The sequence below is a fragment of the Mycteria americana genome (genome assembly GCF_035582795.1).
Source record: "Mycteria americana isolate JAX WOST 10 ecotype Jacksonville Zoo and Gardens chromosome Z unlocalized genomic scaffold, USCA_MyAme_1.0 Scaffold_18, whole genome shotgun sequence".
NCBI classification, from domain to species: domain Eukaryota; kingdom Metazoa; phylum Chordata; class Aves; order Ciconiiformes; family Ciconiidae; genus Mycteria; species Mycteria americana.
The window spans coordinates 13,674,695-13,699,540 of NW_027445436.1; the positions used below are offsets into that span (position 1 = coordinate 13,674,695).

The 24,846-nt window shown below is 42.2% G+C and overlaps 1 protein-coding gene across 4 annotated transcripts in view; it reads right to left on the minus strand.

Moving 5' to 3' along the window:
- Positions 1 to 24,846, minus strand: part of DYM (dymeclin) — a 297,267-nt gene that overhangs the window by 219,301 nt on the left and 53,120 nt on the right. For all 4 annotated transcript variants that reach the window (XM_075488866.1, XM_075488867.1, XM_075488869.1 and 1 more), the window contains 2 exons: positions 23,623 to 23,695; positions 1,503 to 1,628 (listed from right to left, as the gene is read on the minus strand). In XM_075488866.1, the coding sequence (XP_075344981.1) occupies positions 1,503 to 1,628; positions 23,623 to 23,695 (199 nt within the window). The remainder of the gene's footprint in view (positions 1 to 1,502; positions 1,629 to 23,622; positions 23,696 to 24,846) is intronic.

The following is a 24,846-nucleotide window of genomic DNA, read 5'->3' on the forward strand; positions in this document are numbered from 1 at the left end:
GCAGACTGGAAAGGGAAAGAACGCCAAGGTCTTGCCCATGCAAAGCTGCACTGACTTCAGCAGGGCTCTGCAGGAGCACCTTCAACAGCAGGATCATGGAAACAATTTTTTGTTTTCTTTTTTCAATACAACTTTTAAATCAATTATTTAATTGTGGAATCGTTGTATTCTTTTACCTCAAAGACACAACTGGAAAAATATTTATGCAAGGGAAAGAAACATTATATTTGTTTAGTTTTCGCTCTATGCTTTGGTTACATAGAACAGGTAACAACAGTATTTCTCCACCCCCCCCAATATTTTTGTCTGTGTGCACAGCTGGGGCCAATTTGCAAAAAACAATGAACCATCTGACCTCACTTCAAAGATTCTGACAAAGGCACATAAAATTTGTTGGATTTAAATAAAAGGTTACAATATTTCCAAAACAGAGAAGGATTTCCACAGAAACAAACAGTTAGTTCCCATTCCCATATGATTTGGACGTGAACAGGTGGGCTGTGTTACAATGAACTCCAGTCCCCTCTAACCAGTACCCCTCCAACTCTTCACATTGCCCTAGATTCCCAGCCACCAAATTCCCACCCCTCTCTCCAGAGGCCAGGTACCTGCTACTCCCAACTCAGATCTCTGAGACCACGTACTGCCTTTTCTCCCAAACATTCCCCATTTTGCCCCAAACCCTCACTTCCTTCGGTCCAGAGACTGAAGTACCACCAAACCCCACAAATACTGAGGCTCTACCTCTGCTGGCAGTTTCAGGCTGAAGTCTGCCCTGTGCTCCCTCTGCCTGCAGCCAAGCTAAGCCTCCCTCCTTCCCCTACATGCTGCCCCAGAGCAGTACCTCTCTCTTACATCTAGTAAAAATTTCAGAAAACCAGACAATAGATACACTTCCCAAAAAATCTGCCCCCATGGAATTTAAAGTTAAAAGAGGATGAATGGTAGCCTGACCAAAATGCCTAAAAGCCACCATGACAAAGCATTTAAACAAAACAACCGACTCTCCAGAACAAGTGATATTACTCATACGACCGAGTTTACCGCCTGCTAAGTATTTCCACTATTGCAGCTTAAAACTCAACATAGCACATATGTGCAATCTTTCAAGGGGCTGCTATTTATTTGTATTGCAAGAAGGCTCATTAGCATTTCTGAGGTACACAGGTTCTCTAGACTGCAATGTTACAGGAAAAGACCCATAGCTGAATCAAAAAAAACATCCTGAAAAGCAAAAGCTCTTTTAAGTTAATGAAATTACCCTCAAAAAATGAAAATGGTTTCCAAAATAGTTTTACTGATGTCTGGGCTGTGATATTTAAACCTGAAACCTTCCAACAGCCTTTACAGATGTTTGCTTTTGTGTTCTGTTTTCCTTTGAGCAGAACAAGTTTTCTATCAAAACATATTTCACTGTCTTTTGTTTTCAAGTACCAACAGTCTAAACAAGCCATTAGAAGCATTCGCTTTGCCATTAGGTACCACCCCAGAACACAACATACCATCGACCATGCATCAGGTATTTGTGAATGATGCTCTCCCGTAGAATTTCTTTGTGGAATAGTTGGCAGGAGAGGAAGACGATGAGAGTTGTCACAGCTTCCAAGGAAATGCTGTATGTAATATCTCTGCAGGGAAAAAAAGGAACATTTATAAAGATTAATCTACCAGGTTTGTTTACAAACTGACTTCCAAGAACACTTGGTAGCTTCACCTGAGGTTATACACTGTTTAGCACAGCGAGTTTCAATTAGGAACACGTAAACAACAAATTCAAAAAACCCAGAATCACTTCATACCAACAATGGGTTGTTTTTCTTAGACATAAGCATTTTTTTATATGCCAAAAGACAAGACAATGTAAAAAACATTGAGGTATTGCCCAGAACATTCCAGCTGCAATTTTCAGACTATACTTCACTCTAAAAATAATAAATATATCTCAAAAACATTTCCTTTGCCCTGTTAAATAAAACTGTCACAAAACCATCATGCTAAGTCAGGGAAATGTCCAGCTAGCCAAACACAGTTCCATCTGCCAGGAAAGGTGGATCCCTAAGAAAGGAATAAAATACACAAATGCTAGTTTAAGTGTAAAAAATGCTCAGGATATCAAGACACTACTTACAGTTGTTCAGTTTTAAATGGTATTTGAGGTAACAGTGAAGTCTAAAGTTTCAAAATATTACAGCCAATCCCAAAGAATATGCTGTAATGATTAAATACGGACACCAGACAGTTTAGCAAAGCTCATTAAGTTAAGGTTAATTAGGAAAGGCTGTGCAGCAAAATGGATGAGAGAGATCCACTATTTGGGATACCTTGTGCTTTCTGTTCCCACCTCTGCCTATAATGACCTTGTTACATATCTTATTTTTAAAAGGGGGAGAAAAATGGCATTTGCCTCCTTAATCAGTAATAAATTGCAGACTACAAGAAACCTTTTAAAACACAATGAAGTAACTTGGAAATGAACCAGTATCATTCTTGCTTTCAACCAAAGACCATTTTTACCTCCTCCAAAAGTAAGGAGATACTTCATTTGGTGCAACAGTACAATCCTGTAATCCATTAGAAAGATTATTAAGTACTTTTAATGTTTCCCCCACTGTTACTACTTAATTTCCACAGTATGCTTCACAATCCAATATCATTAAGTTACAACAGGTGTCTAGCATCAATTATCAAGGTTTTTTTGACCTGGGACCTACTGGAAATTCAAAATCTATTTATACTTCTTGTTGCCGTGAAAAGCCGAAATCAGGACTCAATAGTCGGGATGACTATTAAGCAGGTATTCTTTATTGCAGCACTGGGAATCGCTCCGCCACAAGTGCTTCGCCAGGTTAGCACAGCACATCAGTTCATATACAGAAAAATTATACATATTCATCCGATTTCCTGAAAAGGGCAGTTTTATGGTGATGAGTTCCCGGAATTCATTTACATAGTCCAAGCATGCGCAGTAAAATTAGGGTTAGGGTCTTTTCACCCTCCCGGTGGTCTTCCATAGTCTTCCTCACGTTGTCCACTAGTTGAACTTTGGGCTTCCTTTGTCCATATATAGTCATCGAGTTAGCTCATTGGTCCTTCGGCCTCGGAATGTTACAAGGGGGTCGATTTAAGCTAGTTCTTTGGTGCTTATCTTTGGCACAATCGTCCTGAGTTCCTGTTATCGGTGATTTAATTAGGAAGCCTAACGAGCTTGCTCAAGGCCTGTTTAGTCCTATCAGGTAAGAAGTTACAGGAAATGTCCCACCATCAACTCTGCTCAGCAGGTAACTAAAACTATCTCTGCAGGGGAAGAAAACACAAGAAAACAAGGATGCAAGTGAAACTAAAAAAAAAAAAAAAAAAAGGGCAAGTAAAGCCTTTATGTATCACAGTAAGGTCTTAGGGATTTAACCCTTTCATTCTCAAATTCAAAGATTTTATAGTATCTATATATAAAATAATTTTTAAAAATCAGCATCAATGCATGTTTAAGCAGTGATGCTAATTTTTTCTTTGTTACAATGTCACCTTCCAAAATCTTATTCTTAACAGTTAAAACAAGTATAAACATAAAACTAAGTGCTCTTTCAAATAATGATGACTTGAAAACTACAGTGCAATCTCTCCTGAAACAAAATAAATTAACCACAGAAAAGACTGGCTGGAGTAAAACTCTTCATTAGTCTCAGGATCAGAACTGGTGTGGTCCTTACCAAAATGAAGAGGATTTAATTTAGAAGAAATCAGTCTGATTTTTAGCACACTCAATTACTTCAACATTCAAGTGTGCTGCTAGAAATGCTGTAAATAACATGCATTACTGTAAAACATGAGGAAGAAGAGTTTCGTGCACCACAGTGTATAGACAGCTTAAGTTAAGCTCTTCTGCAGTAGCTCTAGGCCAGAGTTTCTGAGCAAAGAGCGTGCTAGTTATTTGCTCAAAGTCAAGAGCAAACTGGAATCACAATTTCCTGGACCACAGTCCACACAACCGCACTACCTCCAATACAAAAATGTTTTTGAAAGTGAAGGTTATGCAAACTCACTTTTTTTTTTCTCTCTCGCATGATTTAAGTATTTGAATCCATAACATTTTAAGTTATACATCAGGAAGAGACATACTGTTTAAATAACATTCTTCCTTAAAATCATCAAGTACATTTTAATTCCTTTTAGTTTTCATGAGTTACCTGACTTTTTGCCTACTACTGAGGAAGTTAGCCAGTGTAAATGCTGATAATTAGATCAGGCCAGAGATTACACTGTGATCTGGTTCCACTGCAAATTCATCTCAGCCAGAAGCAAGGCTGAGATAGGAACAGCTCCCACTCCCTCTCCAAAACCATGATGCTTTGCAATCCACTACCCGCATCCATCCCAAGCAAAGAATGGAAGGCCTATATGTACTGATTATTAGCAGTTTAGCTGCCAGAAAAAAAATTAAGAAAGGTTTTTCTATTAAAATAAAAACAACAGCTTAGAAAAAAAAATTTTTAGCTATAGGAAAAAAAAATTCAGAAGCTTATCATTACCAAGGCTGGGTCACTTTTCTGAGAGGAAACAAAGTTCAGAGTCTAGTATACTTTTTCTCCATCTCAATCATTCATTTATTTATTTTTCTGACAAACCATACAAGTGGAATAGCAAACCTGAGGAGACATTACAAAATTCTTTTCTATTTTTATAAGATTCGGTGTAAAGAAACAAAGAGGTTACTGTAATGTATTAAGGTTTGTTTTTTTTTTTTGAGAGGGGGAATCTGCTTTCAGCACCCCTATATAATTCTGAAATGAAAAAAAAAAATAGAAAGCTAAATTCATGCAGCTCCAGTTAGCGAGTTATTCTCATTTTCTTTATATTCAAAACCCAGTTAGGGCACATTTAACTGCAGAATTCCACTCAACCTGTAGAATCTGTTCAAATTAAATCTTCTCTGACAAACACAACCAGAGTCCTGATATCTGCGGTAACCCCTCAGCTACAGTCACCCTTAATTTATCAGCACAAGGATAAAGCTTCAGAGCAAAATTATTTTCTCCACCAAGGGTCAAATGTACAGTTTTCTGTAACTCAAGCATTTCTAAAGGGTCACAAGAACTACCGGGAATCTCTTTTAACTTCAAAGAATATACTGTTTATTTATATTGAGAGACTATAGAATAGGGGGGGGTTGTTTTTGAAAAAAAAATTTTTTTTTAATTCAAAGCTATCGGTCATATAGAATGACTTTACATGGAATTTATGCTGATCTCCAACTTCCTCTGAAAACTGTTTGCCTGCAGATAAGGAGGAAACTAGAAATAATGAACTCATGTATCAATTACAAGTCAAAATTATTTAGCTGTTGTGGGTTTTTTGGTTTTGTTTTGGGGTTTTTTTTTGTGGGTTTTTTTGTGGTTTTTTGTTTGTTTTGTTTTGTTTTTTCTTCAGAAAACCAGAAGAACTGCATGATATTTTGAGTTTGTGGGGGTTTTTTTTCCTTCCCAAGTGTCTTAGAAAAAAAAAAAAATCCACAGAACTCAGATAAAGCTCACGTCTCAAGTAAGTGGCCTTCATAGAGTAATGTACCAAAGCATACATAGGTGTGGGGGTTTTTTCCCCTCCCTCTGGATTTTCTCATTTGGGAGATTAATAGTTATTCTCAATTTTTTCCTTTTTATCCTTCCCACTGGAGGATATATTCCCATATCAGGTAGACAAGCTAACAGATATTATTCTTTTGTTCCTCTTAAGACATACTTCTTGCACGAGGGAACAATCTGGCATAGACTGAACTCTAGAAATCATGGCAGTCGTTTCTCTCCTGCATTTGGGTTCTTTCCTTATTACAAGTAGCTGTCCTCCTTGGTATCACATTTCTTACACAGCGACACAAAGCAAGCACCTGTTTCTTTAACCAGATGGAATAGGTCCAGGTTCTTGCATGTGACACCCAAGTTAGAACTCACTTCTGGCAACAAACCTTATAATACAAATTTAGTCTCTAAAGCAAAGACATATCATATGTATCCATGATTATCTTAAATTATGAATTCTTCAGAGTGTGATGACTTGAGCTCCAAAATGCAAGATTCCTAGATGCTAGCATAACATAAATGTGTATTTAAAACACGTTTTAGTATCTACATTTCAATGAAAGTTGATACGTCAATGGATTCCTTCCAAAAGCAATGATACCAGATCATTTCAACAAATGCTTTTAAATTAAACCACCATGTACAATTTGTATTATAGTAATCTTTAGACAACAACTCATTAAAATCAGATGACAAAAATTCTAAGTAGTTAGCAAGACTTTCCATCTTAATCCCTTTTGTCAGGTAGATAGCAGAGATCCTGGGCTCCTCTGAGAAACCTATGGCCCTGGGAGTACTGCTTTAAAGCAGCACTGCATTTAGACTTAAAAGAAGTACTGCTTTAGAAGAAATTGGTAGAGTAACTAATTCTTCCAGGATACAAACTGGAAAGGATACCACTTCTCTTCTGGTCTTCCATCAAGAACATACATTTTTATTGATTTATTTTATTAATTGTAGTGGCAGACTTGTAAATTCCATCAGAGCCATCAACCTTCAGGCGTTTGGGGCTGGAGAACCGCACCAGACCCTCTATCTGCATATCGCACCCTCGCAAGGTTTTGTCTGCTTGAACTGGACCAAGATTTCACCTTGCCCTTTTACAGACACTTATTTCAAATATATCACAATGCCGATACTGCACTTAAAAAGTTCCAAATGTCTGAAAAAGAGGTCTATGGTCAAAACAGTAATCTTTAACAAAAAAAAAAAAAAATTCTCTTCTTTGTGGTAGAAACAGGAGAAGAGCACACACAAGCAGCCAGTTAAGGCAACCTGCCTGAGCAATAACTCTTCCAACTGCAATAGCTTGAACACTTGCCATTACTTGCTTGCACCCCCAGACAAGTGCTCACACTAAATGGTACCACATAGCAAACAGATACCACACCATGACATGCCGCTAGGTTTCGAAGTAGATTTCTTCTGAGCTACAAAGAAAATGCTGGAGTCTGAAGAAAATGCTTCACCAAAACGTGAAGATGGTAATAGCAAGGTCATCTGTCAATCGTAGCCTGCGGGGAAAATACAAAACCCAAAATACTCTTGTCTACTCCTGCAGACTTGAGTAAAAGCAATAGGAGCGGTTCGCAGGAGTCTGATGCTACCAGCAGCTTATGTATCTAAGCTGGTAAGGGGAGTGGTATTAGCATAACCGATTCCAAATGATGCAATCAACCCCCACAGAACAAGAACTATGGGCCTGTTAAAACCTCAGCTCCCCAGTATCCTGGCATCTGCTTTTTCCATTCAAAACCATGTGGATGACCTTCTATCAGCATCATCTACCAAGAACTTCAACAATCTACCTATGTGTCACCATCCTGCTGCTGCTGGCTTCTCTCCAACACCAAGCACCACTCACAACTGCTTTCTGTGCTCACCACATCATTCAGCTTTGTTCCCTGCCTGCAAGAGAGGTCTGTGAAAGAGAAACCAAGATGAAGCATAGAGACAATATATAGGAAAACCTCAGCTAGGAACTCCAAATACCACTCTGAAGGCACATGCTGTTGTAAACACTTTAATTACTCAATGAAATGCAGCTATTTCTATATCTTAGCACACAGAGGCTGAGAGCTCATAAATTATTTCACACCTACAGAGCAAACAGCCTGAACAGTCAGAAACAAAACTCTGAATTTCAACTCACACCACTAGACCAAGCCCCTTCCCTGTTTAAATATTTTCCTGAACTTTCACCCAGCCAGAGCTGTCTACTCCAAGTATTAAAAGGTTAAAAGGTAACTCATTTTCTAATTTAGGAGAGTTGCCAAAGGGCTGATTCATACAAAAACTCTCAAATCATATAGGAACCAGGTTTCATTTCCCTGCTTCCTGAGGGCCCACCAGAAAGGTGAAAGAGGAGTCACCACAGAGAATAGGATCAATTTTGAAAACTGAAAACCAAGTAGACTATCTGGTTATCAGTCTCAGGATACAAGTACAACAACTCAAAGGGAACATTATCTTTCCTCTTGGAATCACTCCTAATTTTACACCCACGGATGGCAAATACACACCATGGCAGTCGATAATGCGCTATGCTTGTTACAGCTGACTCCAAACATTTGGGATATGTCCCAAAGGGGCACTCAAGAAACACCAATTAGAAGCAGAGAGCATCTCTGACATTTCCTACTGCATCTCCCCCGCACTGGGTATTCTTGACTGGGAGACAGAATATTCTTGACTGGGAGAAAACAACCAAAGATGGAAATACTCTAAAGGGAGTATCTAAAGGATTAAAATGACAGCTGGATTCAAGACCCTTTATTCCCAGACCTGTTCCTAAGCCATCTGAGACTACGTGGCTGTGTACATTTTCACCTCACTGGCATTCAGTTCTTCCCTCTACAGATTAAAAATATTAGAAAAAGTCTAGGACTTTTAAATGTTGCACAGAGAATCTATATTCTTCTGTATTTACCTTTCATATCAACAAGTCTTGTTAGCAATATCTACTAAATCTAAATGAAAGACCTTACCTTTTGAATAAACAGAACACAAGAGAGCAGTCCAAATACCCATAAAAGTGGACAGCTCAAATGACTGGGCTTGTGTAGCTTTCAACCCCCAGGGAAAAGGCAGCCACAGAGAAAACGATGCAGGTGCTCAAAAACGTACTGTAGACCATTGCAGATATCTGGACAGAGCCAGACCACAGGAATCACGTCCTGTGTTCCAGCCATGCAGCCTGCATGAAAGGCAGACCTGCTCCACAGTCTCTCTGTAACACCACTTCTCAAATGTGAACCATTGGTTTCAAAGCAGAGCCATCTTGATGTAGTGGCAGCAATAATCTCTTTGGGTCTCATACTTGGCTAGGCAATGGAGAAAAAAGGCTTATGCCTGTCCACCTGGTTGCTGTCACTGATTTGAAACAGTCTGCAAACTCTTAAGGTGCCAAAAAGAGATACGCTTGACTTCAGTGCCTAGGTGTCTTTGCTGCCCAGAGCAGAGACCAAACCTAAATACTAGCAAGCAGGTGTTTTTCAAGATGCATCCAATATCTTGTGTGAAAACAGGGCTGAAAACCATAACAGAGAACGCAGATTATTAGGAGCTTCAATATACAGCATGATGTATGATAAACAGTACAGACCTCTGATACTATGCTCTGGGATTAGAAAGTTTGTTACAAGTTGAATGTAAGTTAAAGCTAGCCTAGTGAAAAGACAGGTCATTGAGAAACACTGATCTAAGTCTAAAATAAAAACTAAATTAGAATAGAATGGAAGGAAGAATGTGTGATACAGATAAAGGTTCTCCTGCTTAGGAGCTTTAGACACTTAAAAGGCCACACATCTGCCATCAGAAAAGAGAAAAGGATAAGAGTGATGAAGAAAATCTTCCAAATAAATATTTTTTATTTGCTGCACCACCACAAGGTACAGCAGGAAATAAAACTCCCTTTATACTCATCAGATCCCTCCTACACAGAGCACAATAGTCTTAAACTTTGAGGATCTTCAAAGTGCAGCAATACAAATCTCTTTCAGTTTGGATATTTTTGCTAGCTTCAACCTAAGTTTCAACAGATGAAAGTCTCCCTTTGATGATTAGGCAAAGTTGCCAAAAATGCTGAAGTCAAATAGCTCTTCAAATACTGGAGCTACTACAATCTTGATTAAAGTTCCTTGAATAGTTCTTTTCTAAAAAGCACTATTCTGACCTATTGTTTTTAAAGTAACAAAAAAAAATTAAAATATGACACTCCTGAAATGGGAGAGAGAACAGTTCTTAACCTCTTCATTACTCACAATTAGCAAGGAAAAAAAGCCTAAGCATTTCTCATCATCTGTACGTGGCATTGTTCCTACACTGCAATGATTCTGTAGAGCTTTATAATCAATTATGTCGCCTTTCTTCCTCCTACATTCAACTTTTAAGCTCCCAGGAAATATAGCAAGCATCCCTTAAATGAGTCAAAACATTGTTAACATTTAAATTTGGAAGTAACTAAGATCATAGCCTAAACCAATTGTAACTACAGAAAATAATGGAATGTAATAGAAATATCAACTAACTTCTACTGGCACCACAGGGTGCTACTTAACAGTGATTTAACTAGATCACAGTATTTCATTTTTCCTCCATATGCATTTATAGTTTTTAATGAAGTGAAAATGTACTGATAACAACCAGATGTTCAGTTATGTATACCAGCTCTTAACAAGCTACTGAAAGAAGCCTTCATAATTTAAAGCTTTGGGAGCTTTATCTTGCAACAAAATGTTAGCAACAGTTTCTACATAAAAGTCTTACAACCAAATACTGAAATTGCATCTTTTTGCTGACTATGCAGTTTTAATCATTAACGTACACTCTTGAGTGCTAACATTAACAAAACCAAAGAAAAAGCAGAGTATCCATAACATACCCAAGGGAGCCATAAATCAAACATCAACATACTGTAAGACAAGTGTTATAAAGGACTGCCCAAGTCTAATTCTTGAAAAGCAATAATGCTGTGGTTTCTATAAAATTTCTTAAAATTAAAAGTTAATATGTGAAACCTTTTTCCTTGGCATTCTATACAATCCAGCAGAGCCTGTTTTTCAAAAGGGTAATTCAAACTCTTTTTAATACCTCTCAGATACAGAGCCACAATGCTGCAGAATCCCATGGTCCCTACTACAACCTGTTTTAGCTACGCTGAGTGTTAACTGCCTTAAAGCACGTTTGCCTTTCCTAATACAAAATGAGAAATAATTTCTTAAATTCATCGTAGACAATTCTGATAGACTCCTAGATATGCTTTGCTGTACATTTCTGCAGCCTTTCCCAACAAAAATAAACATATTTTGGTTCTTCAGTTATATTTCACAGCAAGGGATACGGAGAGGTGGGTTACAGACTTACCATTTGTCATCTTCCCCATCTCACACCTTCCTTATTAATTTTGAGCTAGACTGCCCACCTGCATTTTCCAAGTATGTCTGCAGGTTATTCTGTAGGCAGACATGAGCTCATTCTGCCAAGGCTTCTAGTAGAGCAAGCTCAGAGGTAAGCAAGCTCTGCCCATGCTCAGGAAAGACTCGAGCCTTCATGAACTCAGTGCCCGCACCAAGCCCAAAGTCTTATGCTTGCTCTTGGTCAGTCTGGAACATGGGTTAAGATTACATACCTGCCTGCGAAATACCACACAAAGGTATCCTAAGCTCTCCTCCCAGCAGTACCTGTCGTCTTACATATACATCTTCACAACGTGATACTCAACTATGAAGAATAAGAGCTTTCTATGTTATAATCACAAATGTCTCACTACTCCATAAGAGAATCTACACAGCTTCATCCAGCAATGCTGTCCACTCTTCAGTAATACATTTGCAAAAAAAACCATTAAAGACAGCACATCTGAAATTATATATATGGGGGGGGGGGGGGGAATTACAGTACCTCTGAAGTGTACTGCTTTCACCAAAAAGCACCTGACATGACATTTAGAACAATTTCAACAGCAAAGAGTGCAAGACTGTTGCACAGGTACCTCTGCTCCTGCATTTTGGACACAGAGATGGTCTTCCATACTTAAAAAATAATCTTAGTATTTCAGTGAAGGAGGAAAAAAAAAGAAGCAGCTTAAACTGGGGTGTAGATATATTTAGACAGCAGCTGCCAGCTGTATCCACTCCTTCATGAAACTGCATTTACAGAACCCAAGGGACACACTAATTGTGACAATCCTCTGTTAAGGCTATTGAATGCTCCTAACAAAAACTACGCTATTCTGAATGACGCTTCAAAGACAGGCTCAGCATAGAGATTTTAATGGTCTGTCACAATAAAAATTCATCTCTAATAGCAGCTTTACAGATAGACACTGTTAGCAGTGCCACTGTAAGCTGCCACAGCTGCCTATCCTCTAGCAAGTGATCCTAAGTCCTGCTACAAAAATCATTACAAGTTTGAATATTTCATGTATTCCACTCAATCTATTCCTTCCCAAAATTCACATATTAGGCTTGTAATTTTCTCAATTTATTCCAGCTAAAGACAGAAATGAACTACTCCCTTGATACAAAAGAGGGAAAGAATTTATAGCATAAGCCTGATCAGGGAGAGGGAGGGAAATAAAAAGTAAACTCACTACTAAAATAATCCTCATCATTCTCCTGAAAAAAAATTAATATTACAGTAAGCAAAAATGTCTCAACCTGATAACATCTTTATGAAAAACAGAATTGGATTGTGTATTAGAGAAAGCAAGTTTTTTCCATATCTCCTTTCCCCTACCCTACTTCCCCTTCGATGATATGGGGGATAAAATCATTAGTTAAGGCATTATCACATTGTTAAACATATTATACTGGTAAACAAGACAATAACACATACTTTTGTAAGTGTTAGTACCTTACTAAAAACTCAGTAGCATGCTATTTCAGGAAAAACTAGGCTAAAAAAACTTATTTGACCAAAAAAAAAAAAAAAAACCAAAAACAAAAACCTTCCACATCTCTCTCATGAAAAGTGAGCATGTTTTCAATATAGCTGAACATTAAAGATTATAGACAGGCTTTATAACAACTTCTTAAATAAGCCATTATTATCATTATATTATACAGTAAACTAAGTGCTTTCAACAGCTACTTCCATTCCCAGCAACCACATTCATACAGAAATAGAGATGCTGACAGGTTCAGTTGTTGAAATGGGTTAAGAACAATCATGCCTGGAAAACTTTTTCTGCCAGAAAGACAAAATAAATTATACTGGACTCTACAAACACATTGGGACTTCCAAGAAAGAAAAATAAAACCCTGCAGGATTTATGAACTTACCCATATATTGCAGTCTTTTCACCCCTTGGTACTTCCTCTAATCTGCTCAAAAAAAAAAAAAGTGTATCTGCTGCAGGAAGTCCTGACAAGCTGTGCAGAATGACACTCTAAATCATATCACTACTTCATTACACACTACCTACCCAAACCCTCGTGTAATGTTGACAGAGTTGTATTTAATGAAAGCAATGTTTCAAAAACTATTGCATCTTTGTCAGCTTTCCAACCAGAAGAACAACCCAAAGTACAAAAACTAAATCATCAGCAGAGCTATATACTACACTATAATAATCTGAAACTCTTTCAAAGCTGTGATGCTTTAATGGAGAACTACATTTTAGGCACAGACTACAATGCAATTCAACACAAAAGATACTGCTAACACTATCTTTGGCAAAGTTTATCTTGGGAAAAAAGTTAAAATTTATCAGGACAGGTGTAAAAAAGCATTTTTATTTCCAAAGAACAAAGTAAGTTCTCCTTCATATAATACTGAAGTATGTTTCATGACAATATCCCAATGAGATGTGAAATCAACAGATTTCAAATACAGCAGATGCATGAAAAAAGCCATGTAACCAAATGTGAAGATCTACAGAAACATTCCACTTAGTCATTTCTTTTCTCTTCTCTCATCTTCAGACATCAATTTTCTGGTATTTCAGAAATTAATATACGTCATATAACTGACTTACTGCACATGCAGTTCAAAAACCCACACAACTGCAGAAGAGGAACTTCTGTCTGCACCCTGCTACATCCCCCAGAGATGAAGCGACACCTCCAATGTACCTTTCCCTGTACAATTAGCACAACCACTTCTAGCCAAAAGTCACCAGTAACTGTGTGCTGACAGAGATATCCGAAACAAATATCAAACCTCCTACAAAATAAAACAAGATAACTTCTGATGATGGTTTGAACCGGGCATGAGATGCTGATCACGTACTTCTTCCAACAGAACATTCAGGGCTGGTACTGGCAGCAGGTTACCATTATCAGTACTGCACCATCACATGGAGCATTCAAGTATGAGTATTTACACATGATAACAACATCACTAAGTTCTATATTCCCTCAATTGCTGAATGGGGCTAAACCACAACACAGCTTTGTGTAAACTGAGCATTTAAGTACCACATGGCTGCTCACTCACCCTCCACCCCGAACGTGGTGGGATGGGGGAGACAATCAGAAGAGCAAAAGTAAGAAAACTCATGGGTTGAGATAAGAACAGTTTAATAATTGGAACAACAACAACAAAATAATAAATTGTAATGAGAAAGAAAACAACAAGAGTGAGAGAGGAACAAAACCCAGGGGAAAAAAAAACAAGTGATAAAACCGCTCACCACCTGCCAATTGACGCCCAGCCAGTCCCCGAAGAGCGACTGCTACACCCCCAGCCAACTCCCCCCAGTTTCTATACTGGGCATGACATCATATGGTATGGAATAGCCCTTTGGTCAGTTTGGGTCAACTATCCTGGCTGTGCCCCCTCCCAGCTTCTTGTGCACCTGGCAGAGCATGGGAAGCTGAAAAGTCCTTGCCCAGTGTAAACACCACTTAGCAACAACCAAAACACCAGTGTGTTATCAATATTATTCTCATACTAAAATCCAAAACACAGCACTATACCAGCTACTAGGAAGAAAATTAACTCTGTCCCAGCCGAAACCAGGACAGTATCCACCCCTTATTCTACAACACCTACGTCATGCCCAGGTTCTACCCTTTCCAATACATTCCAATTAATCACCACCACTTTCCCTGTATTTTGATATATACACACAGCTATCATTCCCTTGGTCTATGGGCCATCCCTCTAAAATGTCCACTGAGTTCATTTAGTCCATGACTTTGGCCTCCATCTGTAATAACAGTCCTTCAGGGCAGGAGAGAGGGTGTGTGGTGTCGGACTGTTGCATGCTGAAGCCAGTTCTGGTTCCATCACCATTGCACTTTGCTTGCTTTCATCAAAGTTCATTCTTCATTAATCTGGGAGATTCTTACTGTTGATATGGTGTATAGCCACCATAAAAGTGATGACATACAGTATTATATAGCAATTAACATCATACCATTTAGTTCATTGGCTATTCTCACCCAAAATCAAATCCCCTTGAGGTACACAGTGGACTTCCCCATCCTCTCGCATTACCCACCAAGTGCACCCGGGTCCTTGAGCAAAGGCAATCCCACGAATGGGCTTGCCTTTGCCCGAGGCAGGAGTAACCCAGACTGTCTTCCCCAGCATGATTTTTTATGTGCACTACAGGGACCTTATCCCCTTCTACAGTGCGTAAAAGTTTTGATTGGGCAGAGCCAGCTCGACTGACAGATCCCCTACTGTTGACCAACCAGGTGGCCTTTGCTAAATGTGTATCCCAATGTTTGAATGTCCCACCACCCATTGCTCTCAGTGTAGTCTTTAACAGTCCATTGTATCATTCGATTTTCCCGGAGGCTGGTGCATGATAGGGGATGTGATATACCCGCTCAATGGCATGTTCTTCGGCCGAAGTGTCTATGAGGTTGATTCGGAAATGAGTCCCCTTGTCTGACTCAATTCTTTCTGGGGTGCCATGTTGCCACAGGACTTGCTAGGATAGTATTCTGGGATAGGATACTATCCAGGACAGGATACGAGGAACACTAGGACAGTGTTCTGGGCGGTGGCATGGGGCACAGGATATGTTACCAGCCATCCGGTGGTTGCTTCCACCACTGTAAGCACATAGCGCTTGCCTTGGCGGGTTTGTGGGAGTGTGACAGAATCGATCTGCCAGGCCTCCCCATATTTATATTTCAGACATTGTCCTCCATACCACAGAGAATTTATAACCTCATTCTTTATAACCTTTATAACATCGGTGGGACGACTCGCACAACTGGAGTGCGGCGATGGATGGCTATAAACTCTTCAGGAGGGATACGCGAGGCAGGAGAGGTGGTGGGGTAGCCCTGTACGTCAGGGAGTGTCTGGATAGTTTAGAGCTCGATGATGGTGATGATAGGGTGGAGCGTCTATGGGTAAGAATCAGGGGGAAGGCCAACAAGGCAGATCTTGTGGTGGGTGTCTGTTACAGACCACCCAACCAGGATGAGGAGACAGATGAACTATTCTATAAGCAGCTGGGAGAAGCCTCACAATCGCTAGCCCTTGTTCTTGTGGGGGACTTCAACCTGCCGGATGTCTGCTGGAAATACAATACAGCAGAGAGGAAACAGTCCAGGAGGTTCCTGGAGTGTGTGGCAGATAACTTCCTGACACAGCTGGTGAGTGAGCCAACGAGGGAAGGTGCCCCGCTGGACCTCTTGTTCACGAACAGAGAAGGACTGGTGAGTGATGTGATGGTTGGAGGCTGTCTTGGGCAGAGTGATCACGAAATGATAGAGTTTTTGATACGTGGAAAAGCGGCGAGGGGGGTCAGCAAAACTGCCACCTTAGACTTTCGGAGGGCGGACTGTGGCCTGTTTAGGAGACTGGTCGAGAGAGTCCCCTGGGAGGCAGCCCTAAAGGGCAAAGGAGTCCAGGAAGGCTGGACATTCTTTAAGGAAGAAGTCCTAAAGGCACAAGAGCGGGCTGTCCCCAGGTGCCAAAAGACGAGCCGGCGGGGAAGAAGACTGGCCTGGCTGACTAGAGAGCTCTGGCTCGAACTCAGGAAAAAGAGGAGAGTCTATGACCTCTGGAAGAAGGGGCAGACAACTCAGGAGGACTACAAAGGTGTAGCAAGGCTGTGCAGGGAGAAAATTAGAAGGGCCAAAGCTGAGCTAGAGCTCAATCTGGCTGCTGCTGTAAAAGACAACAAAAAATACTTCTTCAAATACATTAGCAGCAAAAGGAGAGGTAAGGAGAATCTCCAGCCCCTAGTAGACGGGGGAGGGAACACAGTGACCAAGGATGAGGAAAAGGCTGAGGTACTTAATGCCTTCTTTGCCTCAGTCTTTAATAGCAGGGCCAATTGTTCTCTGGGTACCCAGCCCCCTGGAGTTGGAAGATAGGGACGGGGACCAGAATGGAGCCCCCATAATCCAGGGGGAAATGGTTAGTGACCTGCTGCACCACTTAGACACTCACAAGTCTATGGGGCCTGATGAGATCCACCCGAGAGTACTGAAGGAACTGGCAGAAGTGCTCACCAAGCCCCTTTCCATCATTTACCAGCAGTCCTGGCTAACTGGGGAGGTCCCTGCTGACTGGAGATTAGCGAATGTGACACCCATCTTCAAGAAGGGCCGGAAGGAGGACCCGGGGAACTACAGGCCTGTCAGCCTGACCTCGGTGCCGGGGAAGCTGATGGAGCAGATCATCCTGAGTGCCATCACACGGCATGTAGAGAATAACCAAGGGATCAAGCCCAGCCAGCATGGGTTCCGGAAAGGCAGGTCCTGCTCGACCAACCTGATCTCCTTCTATGACAAGGTGACCCGCCTAGTGGATAAAGGGAAGGCTGTGGATGTTGTCTATCTAGACTTCAGTAAAGCCTTTGGCACGGTTTCCCACAGCATTCTCCTGGAGAAACTGGCTGCTCATGGCTTGGACGGGTGTACTCTTCACTGGGTAAAGAACTGGCTGGATGGCCGGGCCCAAAGAGTGGTGGTGAATGGAGTTTACTCCAGTTGGCGGCCGGTCACAAGCGGTGTTCCCCAGGGCTCTGTGTTGGGGCCAGTTCTGTTTAATATCTTTATCAATGATCTGGATGAGGGGATCGAGTGCACCCTCAGTAAGTTTGCAGACGACACCAAGTTGTGTGGGAGTGTTGATCTGCTGGAGGGTAAGAAGGCTCTGCAGAGGGACCTGGACAGGCTGGATCGATGGGCCGAGGTGAACTGTATGGGGTTTAACAAGGCCAAGTGCAAGGTCCTGCACTTGGGCCTCAGCAACACCATGCAACGCTACAGGCTTGGGGAAGAGTGGCTGGAAAGCTGCCTGGCAGAAAAGGACCTGGGGGTGTTGGCTGACAGCCACCTGAATATGAGCCAGCAGTGTGCCCAGGTGGCCAAGAAAGCCAATGGCATCCTGGCTTGTATCAAAAATAGTGTGGCCAGCAGGACTAGGGAAGTGATTGTGCCCCTGTACTCGGCACTGGTGAGGCCGCACCTCGAATACTGTGTTCAGTTTTGGGCCCCCCACTACAAGAGGGATATTGAGGTACTGGAGCATGTCCAGAGAAGGGCAACAAAGGTGGTGAAGGGTCTGGAGCAGAAGTCTTATGAGAAGCGGCTGAGGGAACTGGGATTGTTTAGCCTGGAGAAAAGGAGGCTGAGGGGAGACCTTATTGCTCTCTACAACTACCTGAAAGGAGGTTGTAGAGAGGTGGGGGTTGGTCTCTTCTCCCAGGTAACAAGTGATAGGACAAGAGGAAATGGCCTCAAGTTGCGTCAGGGGAGGTTTAGACTGGATATTAGGAAATTTTTCTTCACTGAAAGGGTTATCAAGCATTGGAACAGGCTGCCCAGGGAAGTGGTTGAGTCGCCATCCCTGGAAGTATTTAAAGGACATTTGGATGAGGTGCTTAGGGACATGGTGTAGTGGTGGTCTTGGTAGTGTTAGGTTTACGGTTGGACTCGATGATCTTAAAGGTCTTTTCAAAGCTATACGATTCTGTGATTACTGCTTGGCTTGCTTGATTGCAGCGCATGTCTCACATTCATGGATAACCTGTGCAATAGTGTCCATGGTCAAGTCCACCCCTCGATCACGAGCCCATCTCTATGTTGCATCTCTTCCTTGATGGCCTGAGGGGTCATGGGCCCACCAAGCTATAAAGAATTCACCCTTATGTTGCCAGTCCAGATCCACCTGAGCCACTTCAATCTTAGCAGCCTGATCCACCTGTTGGTTGTTTTGATGTTCCTCAGTGGCCTGACTCTTGGGTACATGAGCATCTACGTGACGTACTTTGACAAACAGGTTCTCTACCCAGGCAGCAATATCTTGCCACAATGCTGCAGCCCAGGTGGGTTTGCCTCTGCGCTGCCAATTGTTCTGCTTCCATTGCTGCAACCACCCCCCCCCGGGCATTTGCCACCATCCATGAGTCAGTATAGAGATAGAGCACTGGCCACTTTTCTCATTCAGCAATGTCTAAAGCCAGCTGGATGGCCTTTACTTCTGCAAATTGGCTCGATTCACCTTCTCCTTCAGCAGTTTCTACCACTTGTCATGTAGGACTCCATACAGCAGCTTTCCATCTCCGATGCTTTCCTACAATACGACAGGACCCATCAGTGAACAGGGCATACTGCTTCTCATTTTCTGGTAGTTTATTGTACAGTGGGGCCTCCTCAGCACACGTCACCTCCTCCTCTGGCGATATTCCGAAATCTTTGCATTCTGGCCAGTCCATAATTACTTCCAAGATCCCTGGGCGATTGGGGTTTCCTATTCGAGCCCGTTGTGTGATCAGTGCAACCCACTTACTCCACGTAGCATCAGTTGCATGATGTGTGGAGGGGACCCTCCCTTTGAACATCCAGCCCAGCACCAGCAGCCGGGGTGCCAGGAGGAGCTGTGCTTCAGTACCAACCACTTCCAAAGCAGCTCAAACCCCTTCATATGCTGCCAATATCTCTTTTTCAGTTGGAGTATAGCAGGCCTCAGATCCTCTGTATCCCCGACTCCAAAACCCTAGGGGTCGACCTCGAGTTTCCCCTGGTGCTTTCTGCCAGAGGCTCCAGGTAGGGCCATTCTCCCCGGCTGCCGGGTAGAGCACATTCTTTACATCTGGCCCTGCCCGAACTGGCCCAAGGGCTACTGCATGAACTATCTCCCGTTTAATTTGTTCAAAGGCTTGTCGTTGCTCAGGGCCCCATTGGAAATCGTTCTTCTTCCAGGTCACTTGGTAGAGAGGGCTTACGATCAGACTATAATTTGGAATATGCGTTCTCCAAAAACCCACAACGCCCAAGAAAGCTTGTGTTTCCTTTTTGCTAGTTGGTGGAGACATGGCTGTTATTTTGTTAATCACATCCATTGGGATCTGACGACGTCCATCTTGCCATTTTATTCCTAAAAACTGGATCTCCTGTGCAGGTCCCTTGACCTTACTTTGTTTTATGGCAAAACCGGCTTTCAGGAGGATCTGGACTATTTTCTTCCCTTTCTCAAAAACTGCGTCTGCTGCATTGCCCCACACGATGATGTCATCAATGTACTGCAGATGTTCTGGAGCTTCACCCTGTTCCAGTGCCGTCTGGATCAGTCCATGGCAAATGGTAGGGCTGTGTTTCCACCCCTGGGGCAATCGATTCCAAGTGTACTGAACGCCCCTCCAAGTGAAAGCAAACTGTGGCCTGCACTCTGCTGCCAAAGGGACTGAGAAAAACGCATTAGCAATATCACTTGTAGCATACCATTTGGCTGCTTTTGACTCCAGTTTGTATTGCGGTTCCAGCATGTCTGGCACGGCAGCACTCAGCGGTGGCGTGACTTCATTCAGGCCACGATAGTCTACTGTTAGTCTCCACTCGTCTCCATTAGACTTTCTCACTGGCCATATGGGACTGTTAAAAGGTGAACGAGTCTTACTGATCACTCCTTGGCTCTCCAGTCGACGAATCAGCTTATGGATGGGAATCAGGGAGTCTCGGTTGCTGCGATATTGCCTCCGGTGCACTGTTGTGGTAGCGATTGGCACCTGTTGTTCTTCGACCCTCAGCAACCCCACAACAGAAGGGTCCTCTGAGAGACCAGGCAAGGTAGACAGCTGTTAAATTTCCTCCTTCTCCAAGGCAGCTATACCAAAAGCCCACCGGTACCCTTTTGGGTCCTTGAAATACCCTCTCCTGAGGTAGTCTATGCCAAGGATGCACGGAGCCTCTGGGCCAGTCACAATGGGGTGCTTTTGCCACTCACTCCCAGTTAGGCTCACTTCAGCCTCCAATACAGTCAGCTGTTGGGATCCCCCTGTCACTCCACAAATACAGATGGGTTCTGCCCCTGTATAGCTTGATGGCATCAGGGGACACTGTGCACCGGTGTCTACTAGAGCTTTATACTCCTGGGGGTCTGATGTGCCAGGCCATCGAATCCACACAGTCCAGTAAACCTGGCTGTCCCTTTCCTCCACCTGGCTGGAGGCAGGGCCCCCCTAATCCTGGTCATAGTATTCATTACCCATTTCTTGTACATATGAGCCAGGAGTTCCTTCATTAAAATCAGGAGTAAGATCAGCCCTTTTACTCTGTCTGGGGAACTGTCCGCTGGAAACCAGAGCAGCAATTTTCCTGGAAGAACCCCCTTTGGTGATTGTTTTTCCTTGCAACTCACGTACCCGTTCCTCTAGGGTCGAGGTAGGTTTTCCATCCCACTTCCTCATGTCCTCTCCGTGGTCACGCAAGTAAAACCATAGGGTGCCCCGTGGTGTGTACCCTCTATATCCTCTCCCTTGAGCAGAGGAACGCTGACTCCTAATAGCTGAGACAATGGTCTGTACAGGTGGGGAGTAGGACATATCCTCTTTGAGTTCCTGGACCTCCTGGGACAGTTTCTCCACAGCCAAGACGAGGGAGAAAGAGGTACTTTCTTCATATTCCTGAAGTTGACTAGCCACTTCATCTGCTGTTGGAACCTCTCCGTCTTTCCAGGTCAGTATTGCCAATGAGTTGGCACACGATGATGGTGCGCTCCGTACCAACTTCCACCACATGGGTCATGTGCACTGGACCTCATCTGCATCTGTGGGTATCTGCTCGTCATCCAGGTCACCATAAATCACCTCCAGCATGGCTAATTCCCTCAGGTACTGGATCCCTTTCTCCATGGTGGTCCATTTGCCTGGGCGATATACAACATCTTCCTTGAAGGGATATCTTTCCTTCATAGCTGACAGGAGTCACCTCCAGAGGCTGAGGGCTGGTGCCCCTTTTCCAATCGCTTTGTCAGTGCCCCCTTCCCTAGAAAGGCATCCCAGCTGCTTGGCTTCCTTACCCTCTAATTCCAGGCTACTGGCCCCACTATCCCAGCATCGGAGCAGCCAGGTGACAATGTGCACGCCTGGACGACAGCTGAAATCTTTTCGCATATCTCGCAGCTCACTCAGGGATAGGGATCGGGTGGTTTCCACCTCATCCACAAGTTCTTCCTCTTCCTCTCCTTGTGATGGCCCTGCTCTTTCATCTTCCCTTTCTAAACGAGCTGACTTTTGCTTCCAGGATTTCTTCTTATGTATAGGGGTGACTGATACTGACACGGGTTGGTTCCCTCGTTCAGCCGCATTATCTGTCACAGGGGGGCTGGAATGACTGCAGTGCCTGTCGCAGGGAGGGGCTGGAGCAGCCGTGGTGCCTGTGGTTTTTCACCAGATCCTTGAGGGTTCTGAGTAGCGTTGAACAGGGCTCGGTAGGCATGGGCCAGGCCCCAGCACATTGCAGTGATTTGTATCTCCTTAGAATTGCCAGGGTGACAACATACTTTTTCCAAATAGTCTACTAATTTTCAGGATTCTGCACTTGTTCAGGGGTGAAGTTCCAAAACACTGGAGGTGCCCATCGTCCTAGGCATTTGCCCATGCTATCCCACACACCCTGCCACTCATAACTATCCAGCCTTGGGGCAGATCTCTGGATAATGTTCTTAAATTGCTTACTAACCTTGGACAAAACCAAAACAATATTCCCAAGCAATACCAGTAGATGTATCTTAACTACCCAAGGATGTTCAAAATACTGAAAAGTTATTGTAACAAAGGAGGAAACATTGTAGAAGAAGGTAGTGAAGGTGCCACTCTGCATTTCCTCCATAAAAAACCTCTCTGAGGAAGAGGTATAATTGCTAATTGTCTCCATGAGGTGGTACCCGACATACAGTAACGGTTTCAGTACTGCACTTAGATACCAAAATACACCCAAGGTCACTGTTTTAGTAACAAATCTCACAGGCAAAACATCACTAATCACTGCAGAGCACAGCAAACAGCAAAAACCAACACCAGTCTTGAACATGTACAGCAAGAAAAATGAGCATGGTGCAGATCAGGTAAACCGATGCTAGGAACAGATGGATCAATATCGCGTCCCACAACTACTAACAGATCTAAATTCCTTAATACGCTCTGGTTAATCTGTCATTATCTCAAACCCTTTGAGCCCCACGTTGGGCACCAAAAAGGACTGTTGTGGTTTAGCCCCAGTCGGTAACTAAACACCACACAGCTGTTCACTCACCCTCCCCCCCACCCCAGTAGGATGGGGGAGAGAATCAGAAGAGCAAAAGTAAGAAAACTCGTGGGTTGAGATAAGAACAGTTTAATAATTGCAACAAAATAATGGTAATAATAATAATAAATTGTAACGAGAAGGAAAACAACAAGAGAGAGGGGAACTAAACCCAAGGGGGGAAAAAAACAACCAAACAAAAACACAGTGATACAACCGCTCACCACCCACCCACCGACGCCCAGCCAGTCCCCAAGCAGCGATCGCTGCCCCGTGGCCAACTCCCCCAGTTTATATACTGAGCATGACATCATATGGTATGGAATAGCCCTTTGGTCAGTTTGGATCAACTATCCTGGCTGTGCCCCCTCCCAGCTTCTTCTGCACCTGGCAGAGCATGGGAAGCTGATAAGTCCTTGCCCCGTGTAAACACCACTTAGCAGCAGCCAAAACATCAGTGTGTTATCAACATTATTCTCATACTAAAATCCAAAACACAGCACTATACCAGCTCCTAGGAAGAAAATTAACTCTATCCCAACCGAAACCAGGACAGACTAAAAAAAAAAAAAAAAAAAAAAAAAGAAAAAAGAAAAAAGCCAACTTACAAGAGGGGAATTTCAACAATGAGCTGTATGAGGCAACACAGCAACTCTTCTATGAGGTCTTCACACACTGTTCCTGAAAAGCAGCATACCAAAGTTTTTGTGGATTTTCGAATACCAAAAAGAAAGCATAGATTTCAACACATACATCCAGACAATCAATATTTTAGTTAAGGAACAAACACTAGAAGAGAAATTCTACCTGTTTAAGAATATAACATTCTTTCCTGAAATAGAAGGCACTTGGGATTATCACCAGCAAAATGGTGCTGCTAAGCCTTTTATATATATAACAAATAACTAATAACAACTGGATAAATTAAATGACATGTCAGTATTGTAGGAATATGCTAATATTAATCACGTCAAGCCTTACTTTACTACTTACCTGAGTTCATATTAAATGGTGTTATTACTAACAGTTGAACTGATCACTAGTGACTTCTCAGTGGTCCACAGTTCAAGTCTCCTCTCAAAATTCCCTGCACTCTGCATATTTCCCCACCCCTTTTTTTAATCCCAAGTGAAGATTAAGCAGAGACAGATAGAAAACAGTTTCATTTTTCTAACATACACTGAACAATATTCTAAATTGTGATCTGTCAAATGAATGCAGCCTACAGTACACATCACTGCTGCTCTTAAGCAATTAAATAGACACTATTTTTTCATGAATACACATTTCTTTATTGAAGAGGTTTTACACATTTCAATGACAATTAAGAATTCATGAATTTCCTAAGTACATTTTAAGAGAGCAGAAATTATTCTCTACTCATACACAATGTGACAAAATGCATGGGATGATTAAAAATTATTTTAAAAATTCAACTATTCTAAGTAATAAAAGTGGTGGTATTTTACATTAGCACTGCAATTTTTAAAAGGAACAAAAGTACTAACAGAAGACTTGCAAGGCTTACTGAGGAAAAAGCTTATTAAATCATTTGAAGTTGTCATATAATACTAAAAAAAGAGAAGATAAAAATAGAAATATAAATAGAAGTGTAGGTGTTTATAGTGCTGAACGGCCTAAGAGCAGGCATAGTTTTTCCCCCTGCATTACCTATTACAGCATTGCAGCACAATTACCCAAATGCTCATTTATTTTGTATTTTCAGTTAAATACATCCGGCAATAAACACAACATTATAGCCAGGTTATGGCAGCGTTACTCTGTTTAACCGAAGTTTGTTCTTAAATCCAGAACTCAATTTTAAGTAGCAC